The 10,827-nt window shown below is 37.3% G+C and overlaps 1 protein-coding gene across 1 annotated transcript; it reads left to right on the top strand.

Moving 5' to 3' along the window:
- The first annotated feature begins 626 nt into the window (after positions 1 to 626).
- Positions 627 to 10,421, top strand: LOC105042879 (transcription factor GLABRA 3). Its single transcript, XM_073256400.1, has 8 exons — positions 627 to 1,511; positions 4,311 to 4,565; positions 5,979 to 6,075; positions 6,221 to 6,235; positions 7,859 to 7,915; positions 8,003 to 8,983; positions 9,615 to 10,055; positions 10,177 to 10,421. The coding sequence occupies exons 1-8, from the start codon at positions 1,372 to 1,374 to the stop codon at positions 10,246 to 10,248; spliced, it is 2,058 nt and encodes a 685-aa protein (XP_073112501.1). The 5' UTR covers positions 627 to 1,371; the 3' UTR covers positions 10,249 to 10,421.
- The last annotated feature ends 406 nt before the right edge of the window (positions 10,422 to 10,827 follow it).

The raw sequence follows: 10,827 nt of genomic DNA, 5'->3' as shown, positions 1-10,827 counted from the left end.
TGTGACAGAGATTCTGAAGCCAAACGCGGATATAGCAGCTTTTTTTATGGCCTCACGCATGCACAGAAAGAAAAGAAAATGGCTCCTCCAATGATAAATTTTCTCTGACTTGTAAACTGAAATAGTTTTCCAAGAAATACGGCAATAATATGCCCAGCCTGCAACCAGCTTTGAACAGTATCCTAGTACAAGATTAAAGCCCGTGCTCTGTAATCAAGTTTTGGAATCTCTCCCTCTCCCTCTGGAAGCCTAGAAAGGCGGAGTGCAGACGCTATTATTGTTGGGCTGTTCTCACCTACCCTCTTCCTGTGAAAAGAGAGAGGCAGAGGAAGAGAATTCCCAATTTTCTTTTTTTCGTCTTTTTTATTTATGGCAACATTCCTGTTTTATTTGCTGCTTTTGGTCACATGTCCATGACGTCACTAATGAATTACCTTGTCCTGTCTCAGACAAGATCTTTGAATGGTATGACTTGAACATCTTGTCTGTTTGCTCGGATTTTACTGAATTGTTGTTCTTTACTTCCTAAATGCTTGCATGTGATGAAAGTCATGACATGAAACTTGATTCCTCCTTTTGGTCTTGGGGGGGGGGTGGAGAGAGAAAGAGAGGGAGAGAAAAAGGGAGGGATTGGTTGGTGAAGTTTTCCAGTTTTACAAGCAAGAGTGCCAAGTCAGTCCAACATTGAGTCCTCTGATTGCTCTTTAAAACCAACTAGTTTATCCTTCTGCCAGTGGTGGTGTTCCAACCTCCAACCCAAGTTCAGGAACTTCTTCCTCTATTGTTTCTTTTTTCCCTTTAGTCTTCGTACTAGACTATTTTATGTTCACACTCTAATTTTCTTGTCTATAGTTTTTTTCTTTTTTGTATTCAAATCTCTGAGCTAGGCTATTTAATGAGATAGAGAAGAGTGTGTTCTTAATATTCCTGGAAGGAAAGACTCATGTAAGTTCTCCCCTTTTTCTCTCTCTTTTGCCAGAAACAAAAAGCACCCAGCGTTCTCTATGATCTAGATTTTTCACAACAATTGTATCTCTGCAATAACCTCACCCGGCATCTACCTTTTTCACTGGACTCTGTAGTCTGAGACTTGTCAGTACTTCCTCAGCCCAAAAGGTTTCTTAGCTTCTACCTGGACAAAGAAATAGAATCAAAAAGCCCATACAAGAGATCTTCTTCCCCTTCTCTGCTGAAAAGAACGGTGCCCATAAGTCATCTATGGAGGGCTTAGCTTCCCTTCTTCTACCAGAATAGTAGTCATAAGAATGAAAATTCTCAGGTCCTCTCATTAGAAATTTGGAATGCTTTTAGTACTGGTGCAATAAGGTTAGAGAGGGTGATAGTTGTGAGTTCTGAGTAGGGATCTAGGCTATGTGTCTAGCAATGGCAGCAGGCGCCCAAAACCCGGAAGAGCTGCCGGAGAAACACCTGCGGAAGCAACTTGCTGCTGCTGTTAGGAACATCCAGTGGAGTTATGCAATCTTTTGGTCCATCTCAGCAAGGCAACAAGGGTATGGGAAAGATTCAAGCTCAAAGTTTCCTTTTCTTTTTTTTTTTTTTTTTTTTTTTTTGTGGCTAAGTATGTTGTTTTTCTAGTTTTTAAGCTCATCACTTTCTTTTACTGTATGGTTGTATCTATCCAAGTTAAGATACATTAAGATTAAAATTCTCATCTCTCAGGCATTTATGCAGCAGTTTATGGACCAAAGATGGTCCCATTATTTTTCATACACATATTCATATTTTTCTTTTTGTGGTACGAAGATAAGTTGGTTTTGAGGAGATATTGCTGAAAAGAGATGTCTCCATAGAAGTGGTCCCATCTCATTTACTCTGCATTTGTTTAGCTCATTGCCTTTATGATGCTGGAGTGTGTCAGTGGATGATGCTTGGACTGCCTGGCTACCATTTTGTTTCTGCCATGGTTATGATTGTTATGATAGATCTATATTAAATGTGCTGTCCATGAGCATTATAATAGAATCTGATGAAGATATTATTGTTTAAATTAGTTTTGATTTGCCAAACATGAATTTTAGAAAAGCTTTGTAGGATGTGCAAGGTGCGATCGTGAAGCAAGGATGAAATAGGCTATTAACTGTCTGTTAGAATGTCCCTTTTAAGAAAAAAATATCATAAATGATGTAAAACTGTCCCTGAACAAGCGAACACATGATCCTTCCTGCTTCATATTTTGTGTCAACCTGGAAAATTCTTCAAGCAAGGCATGTCTTAGATGTTTGCTTTAAAGGCATTCTACTTTCTGACACTGTGCCTGGATTGTTGGAATCCTATCCTCGTGTATCTTTCCCTACTTTTGTTGTTCAAACTTTAGAGTGCAACCCCTAACAGCAAATATATCCAATGCTATTATACTAGCTATCTGGTTGTAATTATAAAATATTTTCATCGCATTCTAAATTTAGATAATGTTTCAACTATGCTATATTTATTCTAACCTTGTTCTGGAAGTTTTCATGTCAAGTCTTTGAAAATATCTTTGCTGAATATGCCAAGATACATAACTTCTTATGATGGAAGACCAATATGTATACTTAACTCATGATCAGGTTGCATATACCAAAGAATGTGAAAGTTCCATTGTGTCTACATTGGCTCTTAGACTGTTTTCTAGCTTTCTGTTTTTGTTATATGTATTTGACTGGGAACTGCATAGTTTCTAACAGGATCAATATTTTACATTTTGTAGCTAGAACAATCTAAACCAACTATCTTTCTTTATATGTAATGCCAGGTGTTATTATATATATGACAGAATACAAAGTTGATTTTTACCACATCCTTGAAGCAATGGTGTAGATGTGCGAGTTAACCTCCCTAGAGTGCCCATCCACAGTTCCATTGCTGACCTCAACATGTAGATAAATTTGATTCCATTGACACAAAAAATGCCTACTATTTTTTAAAGATATGCATGTTACAGGGACACTGATTTTCATATATGATGATCATGTTTGACTGCTAGTGGAATGTGAATTCTTTCACAGCCCACATATCAAATAATGACTTTTCTTCCTTGTAGAATTATACAATTCTTAGCTTGTCATCTAAGGAGCCATTGGACTCTGAATATGGATGAGCATATAATGTTTCTTTCTTGTTATATCTGACATTTTGTTACATGAATCAAGCTGAAATTCCATCATGTTAAAGACTTTCCATGGAAACATGCAAAAGCAGCGCTTTGTATACAATCATGGTCTGTCTACCACCCTGTATCATCCCATGCAAGACATATCATATCGGGAGGAAACCGATATGAAACTCAACTTAGAGTTAGTACAAGCCTCATACCACCTTGTATCAAGGTGTACCACCTTGTATTGATGTGTACTGACCTATACGGAGACATACTGAGGTGCATGCCAATCCATGCTGAAGCATATCGATCTGTACCCAGGAGTACCAAGATAAAAATTGAAAAAAATGTTTAGAGAGCTATGTCGATATAGGGTGCATACCATATAGTGCCAAGCTGGTAAGATAACGATGTGTACCCAGTATCAAGATTGAGGAGTTTGTACGTAGTAAAATTCTTTATGTGCTTATTTCCAAATAGACTGCTTTATCTTCCAAGAAATACTCATCACTTTAGATAGAACCAATTCATCGGCTGACTTTAAATGGGCACGAGACATAACTTTTTGATATATTCCTGCTGACATTCAAGGAACAAGGAATTGTATGCTACATTTCTCCTTGTAGGATACTGCTTTTTGATAACAAGCATTAGCTAGATGGTGTATTTCTCTACCTATTTACTTCCAAGTACACTGCCTCATCTCCATATTAATGCTTATCACTTAAGATAGACTGAATTCATCAGATGTCTCTAAATGAGCATCAAACGAAGTTTTTACAATGTAGTCCTGCTGACATGCTAGGAATAAGTCTATGCTATATTTCTCCTTGTAGCATACTTCTTTTGATTATCAGCATTAGTTGATAGGTCTCTTTCTTGTGGCTTTGTTTCACATGGAGATGTCTCTGTATCTTGATCATGTAAGTCAAGTTGACATGCAAGAAATAAGTAAGCCTATGCCATAGTTCTCCTTCTATGATACTGCTTTTGATTATTAGCATTAGCATGATAGATCTCTGTCTTGTGGTTTTGTTTCATGTAGAGTTATCTCTATATCTTGATCATGTATTTTATTTATGTTTTTGACATATGCTCTGTGCCATGAAGGTGCCATTTTCATAGGATTACCATTTCTTTTTTTTTTTTTTGAAACATGGATTCAAGTTGTCTTTAATTTTTATATCTCCTTTATCTTGTTGGTTTGTAGGGTCTTAGCATGGAGTGATGGGTACTATAATGGTGATATAAAGACAAGGAAGACTACTCAACCAACGGAGTTTAAAGCTGATCAAATGGGTCTACAGAGAAGTGAGCAACTGAGAGAGCTGTACGAGTCTCTTTCTGCAGGAGACAGCAATCAGCAGTCCAAAAGGCCTTTTGCCTCACTATCACCTGAAGATCTGACAGACACAGAGTGGTATTACCTGGTTTGCATGTCTTTCACATTCAGTCCAGGCCAAGGGTACTTTTCCTCTGAAAGCCTCAATCTAACTTTTCTCATCATCATGCTTGAAGTCATTTTTTCCTTCATTTTTCACTGATTTCAATCTAACTGGTAGAGGTTTTCCAGTTCGTTGAAGAAATATTGAATAATACATAGTTTTGCCAGTTATATCTGAGTTTGGCCCATAATTCTTCCTTTGACAGCATGATCATTTTGGGCTGTGGTTTGATCATATATTCATCTGAAACATTTGCTGTTCAAAATAGAAAAAGATCATAATAGATTCATTGTTGAGACCACATCCATTCTCATTTGCGATGGCTGATTAAGATGCTAATCATTTCACGTAGTATTACATGACCCCGTATAAGTTGCTCCTCCTAGTGGCGTCATCTTGGCTATACTCTCCTAAGGGCTGGTTCACCAACCTGGGCTATGCGTCAAGCCATTCCCCAAACTTCAAAGTCAGTGCTACCAAGCTAATTGAAGGTGCTTAATCAGAAAACTTTAGCATAAGAGATCCAATCCTTCAAGGATCATGATAATTGTCGAACACTGTCATGAATGTGAGAAACTCTTGGAACATGTTTTGTTGAAGCATGTACAGAGAGAAGAAGCCAATGGTATAACCGAATTGGCAGCACATATTTATAAGAATATAAACTCAAATGGCTCAAATTTTGAAGCCCTTGTATGTAGTATTTTTGCAAGTTGCCATGTGGTTGAACATAAACAGTCCTCATTTCCTCTTTCTATTGGTGCAAAATACATGATTGTCTATCTTTTGTAGATCCATAGTGATCTCGATACCCTTTGGACCAACAATCAATTGTTTTGGATGTTACTTATGCATTGGGCAGGTACAAAATGAAGCATAGCTGTAGAACCAAGAGCAAAATATGTGATGGAGCATATAGATTATTCATTATCTACACATCCTATAACATAGATGGATCAAAATTAAATCACCTTTTTTTCCATTTAAAGCATCCAAAGTTCATTAACCTATGAAACATCTTATTTTTGATTTCGCGACAATTTTCATATTGTTTATCATATTAATGATATTGATTCAAAAATAGATTTCTTATCATGTACTATTTTGCATCAATAGTATTTGAGCTCTATCTTTCATGCACTCTCTCTCTCTCCCTCCCCTCTCACTTTAGAAGGCTTATATTTTTTTTCCTTACACCATTTTGTCAAACTATCTTCTGAGTCATTTATAACTTGATGCACAATATGCTGCTGCTGTTGTTGCTATTTTTATCCTCTGAAATGTTCTACCTATGAAAATTTCAACATGATATTTGCCTCCATTTTTTGAATCCTCTGAAACTGTTTTCACTTGCTTGTTGCCATGCTTCCTTGTTGATCTGAGCAAAGTTTTCCTTTCAAGTTAGTATTTATTCTCTTTCATTTGCTGACCAGTTTGCCAGGTAAAGCCTTTGCAAGCAATCAGGATATCTGGTTGAGCAATGCTCAATTTGCAGATAGTAAAATTTTCTCACGCTCTCTTTTAGCGAAGGTTGGATTCTTTGATTATTTTTCTTCTACAGATGTCTTAGTGCTGTTATTATGTCAATACTAACATATGAGCTGATTCTCTTACTCTCCCAACCAACACGTGAATTTCTGTTCGTTGGATGGGTTTGCATCACACATCATCTCAGAGTGCATCTATCCAGGTATGGTCATTTTCTGTTGTTCTAGAAACCATGATATGTCTATAATATTCTAAGGACAGCTCTTAATGTAACTCATTCTGCTACTAATTTTACTTTGAAATAGCAAGCCTTGATACCTTACCATCCCTATAAATATATTTTTGCCGCATCAATGTTCCATTTATGTCATAATTATTTTCTTTATTACCTACTTATTTGTTAGGTAAGGGACAAAGAACAAGCTGCTCATTATTCATTGTATATAAAGAACAACTTCTCATTATTCATTGTATATCCACTCAAGCTCATATTGCTGATATTGTGCTGACAGGAATTGAATCAATTTGAATCTCTCCCTCACAAGCTCACTGTAAAACATCATTTTTTTACTTGGAGATGGCATGTTTGGTCAAATCAAAGTATCAAACAATAACAAGCTTCTAACTTTCAAACCCAGATCTGATCTCATCAATTTATAGATAGCTGCAGTTCATTTATTCTGAGTTTTGGTTCAGAATTTTCATCATTATCATGTATTCAATTTGTATCTTTTTTGTAACAGAATTGTTATAAGTACAATGCTCAAGGAAAAATGCTATACTTCCATGCTCCAGTCCCTGCTCAGTGCACGAGTCCTATGTGGATGTAGGTGATTGGCTTTATGGTACATGGTGCCACCACCAAATGTTTCCATGTCCCTGTGTACCATAACAATCCGGCTTCAACAGAGAATCAGGTGGCTGAACGGGGAGTGGAGTGAGGAGGGGTAGCAGTACTCCTAATCAAGCTCTCCACCGAGAGTAATCAGGACAACATATTTTAAAATTCTTCTCACTGGCTTTCTTCTGGTTTACACAAGGAGCATCATATCACATCTAAGTGATTTCTAAATTTTTATAGAAGCTAAGTAGAAGGTTTGTGCCATCATGTTTCTGAGGAAAGAAAGGATGGATAAACTTGAAGACAACAAAATATTGATATCCTAAATTCATTGTGCACTACGTTTCTATAATGAGAATTTTTTTATGCACTGTTATATATAGCAGATTTAATTGTTCAAGTATACATTATGGATATAAGTAACAAAATGAAAATAGATAATCGCCAAAAGAAGGGGACAACAAGATTTCCCAAAATGGACACAACCAATCCTTTTGTTTCCTATGTGGACTGAATCAAGACTAGCCATTCAATTTTTTTGGATGATGGACTATATTTTTCTTCACCCCCCTCTTCCAAATCAAGATAACATGTACATGCCTTCATTGGACACATACAGAATTTATTGAGTCAGTCAAAGATTCTTTTTTCTCAGTTTGATCATGACTAGTTGGATGAGTGCATATTATAGTTTCCTTTTTTTCTTGATAAAGCGAAGCATTCATACAAATCTAGAACGAACACAGCCAAAGATATCAGAAAACAAAATATCATGGAATAGCCCAGGAGCTGCCCCTTTGATGAAATACTTTAAATTCAACATTAAACTAATCTAATATTTATTATTTCTTTTGATAATTACGAACTTTTGCCATTGCCAAATTTATCTTGAATCTCAAAATCTTCTTTGTATGATGAGGGAAAATGGTACTTTAAAATTCTATAGAATTCATGTTTATTACCACTCTGCATCTTAAATTGCAGACTGTGGTGTGCATTCCCTTCATGGATGGTGTGCTAGAGCTGGGTACAACTGAATCGGTAAGTTCATTATGATTCATATGCATGGATATAAATCAAACCATTTATTATGTTAAAGAGTTGTGAATCTTCTTTGAATCATTTAAGGTTTTGGAGGATTCGACTCTCATACAGCAAGTCACTACTTCATTCTGGGAGTTGCCCATCCCTGTTTGCTCTGAGCAGTCTGTATCCAGTCCTCCATTGGCTGAAAAGGATGAAGATATCTTGTGCCCTGATCTTGAACGTGAAATCGTTGATACGATGATTTTGGATGAACACAACTTAGTGGCTGATGGTCAGGCCCCTTTGGAGGGTGGCCCCACGGCTTTCCCTTTTGGTAGTCATTCTTATGCCTCTGACAGAGAAAATGAGCTAATCCAGGATCAGGTCGAGGAATTGCAGGCAAATATCTGTGAAGAACCGGACATAGATTCTCCTCATGACAGTTCAAATGAGTGTTGTCCCAATCAGCAAGCTAATGATTCTTTTAGAATTGAGGGGCTGAATGGTGCATCTCAAGTACACAATGGGCAGTTGATGGATGATGAGTTCAGCAATGGTTTACATGGTTCTTTAAATTCAAGCGACTGTATATCACAGTCCTTTGCGAATCCTCAAAGGGTCCTTTCTTTTCCAATGGGTGAGCGAATAAAGAATCATGTCCTTGATAGCCTTCAAGATGGAGATTTTACAAAGCTGATCTCACTGGATCTTCAGGGTGAGAAGTCACACTATACAAAGACAATTGCTGCCATTCTAAGGAACTCCAATCAGCTGGCATCAATACAATGCTTTCCTTGTGGTTCTCATGAATCCAGTTTTGTGGTTTGGAAGCGAAGTATGAACGTTCCAAAACCACACTCCACCATTTCACAGAAGCTGGTGAAGAAGATTTTGGTTGATACTGCATGGATGCATGGTGGCCAGCCACTAAAAACCCAAGAAGAAAATGGGCTTCGGAACAAAGTTTGGAAAGTAGAAGGAGATGATGCCAATGCAAGTCATGTGTTGTCAGAGCGAAGGAGAAGAGAAAAGCTAAATGAGAAGTTCCTTGTTCTCAGATCACTTGTTCCTTCTCTTAGCAAGGTAACTGGAATTGCAGTACTTTTAAGCTCTCAGCGCCATTGCAATCTTTTTCATGGCTGGCTGATGTAAAATCACAGCCTCATAAAATCATTTCGTTGGAGAATCTGGGAAGGGTTGTTTTAAGTTTTCCATTGGAAATGGCAATGAGAATTACGTACTTCCATAGAATATATATTACATGTTATGTTAGTCTAACAATTGTGTGTCACTATGTGTGATTTCAAAATGAAAATCATTGTCACATCATTTGTATGAAGATTAAGGAGAATCTTGTTTGAAAAATTAATTATTGACGGTAACTTGAAAAATTTTTGGTAGTTGTTAGCATAGCTCGCCATATTTCTAGGCCTGAGTTTAGGAAATGTGACAGCCTCTTACTTTAATATGTATCAGAATTTCAGAAAGATTGTTAAGAACCCCTGAGTTCTGTTATGTTTTATTTACTGGAACTATTGGTCATCTATTTTCTCTCTTTTAACTTTTTTTATTTATTTGAGAAATTTGGAACCATTTGTCTGATGGTCATTCTTTTTTGTGTCTATTAGACTTCTATCTTAATGTTAAATCTTTTTTCTTAAAGAAAGCAGTGTTGAATCACTGTAATTCTTCATAGGACTACTGTTTCTCTCAGGTTGACAAAGCATCCATCCTTGGTGACACGATAGAGTATCTGAAAGAGCTTCAGAGAAAAGTTGAGGAATTGGAATCTCGCAGAGAGTTAGGTGAGTTTGAAGCTAGAGGAACAAGGAAGCATCCTGATGTATCAGAGAGGACATCTGACAATTATGGCAACAAGGAGATTGCAAATGGCAGAAAGCCTAGTGTAAACAAGAGGAAGGCTTGTGATATGGATGAAGCAGAGGTCGAACATCATTGGGTCCTGCCAAAGGATGGTCCAGCTGACGTTAAGGTTACTGTGATCGAGAAAGAGGTTCTCATAGAGATGCACTGTCCATGGAGGGAGTGTTTGCTTCTTGAGATAGTTGATGCGACAAGCAACCTCCATTTAGATCCTTTCTCTGTGCAGTCATCCACTGTTGATGACAATCTTGCAGTGACAATAAAAGCAAAGGTTTGGATCACTTGATCATAATTCTTGTGGATTGCTCTCTCTCTCTCTCCCTCTCTCTCTCTCTCCCTCTCTCTCTCTATCATCTACTAACTAGCTTTGTTGCTTTGGAACTTGACTGCAGTTTAGGGGTTCAGTTGTAGCATCGCCAGGAATGATCAAGCGGGTACTTCAGAGAGTAGTAGGTAAATGTTGAGAATAGTTTGCTCCGGCCAGCAACCAATGATCACTGCCTGGAAATCTTGAGCTTGTAGAATTCATTTAAAATTCTGATGAGCCATGAGACCATATTCTAGTGAACATGTAAGTGACTTTATGCAATCTCTTCCTGCTATTTTATCGGTAACAACTCTCTGCTCTTCTCCTCAATGATTTGGACGTGATCATGTTTACCATTTGTTACTTCATTGCTCACGGTTAGCCATATAGTCATCTGCATGTGGTATGGTTCCAAACTTGTCTCTGGCTTTGAATGGGCTGGAATAACTACTCCATGTGCAACCTAAAAGACTTGCAAAGTAGTCCACACTTCAAACTTCACAGTGCCTTGTCACTGACAAATTCCATTCAGGTCTTTATGTACATTTGTCTTGCAATTTGTATTAAATGAAACGAACTTGCGGAACTTGTGTTCAATGGGAAATATCGTTCTAACAGCACAAATTTTCTGGTATGGTCCACTGGCATATTTAGTTCTTATCAACTTCATCATAGAATCACCAGGTGAAACTGACTCTATATCAAATTTGTGGATCACGAGGGGTAATATTACCAT

The sequence above is a fragment of the Elaeis guineensis genome, chromosome 4 (assembly GCF_000442705.2).
Source record: "Elaeis guineensis isolate ETL-2024a chromosome 4, EG11, whole genome shotgun sequence".
In the NCBI taxonomy this organism is placed as follows: domain Eukaryota; kingdom Viridiplantae; phylum Streptophyta; class Magnoliopsida; order Arecales; family Arecaceae; genus Elaeis; species Elaeis guineensis.
Note: the sequence above shows the minus strand (reverse complement) of the source record. Positions and strands in the feature narration are given on the sequence as shown.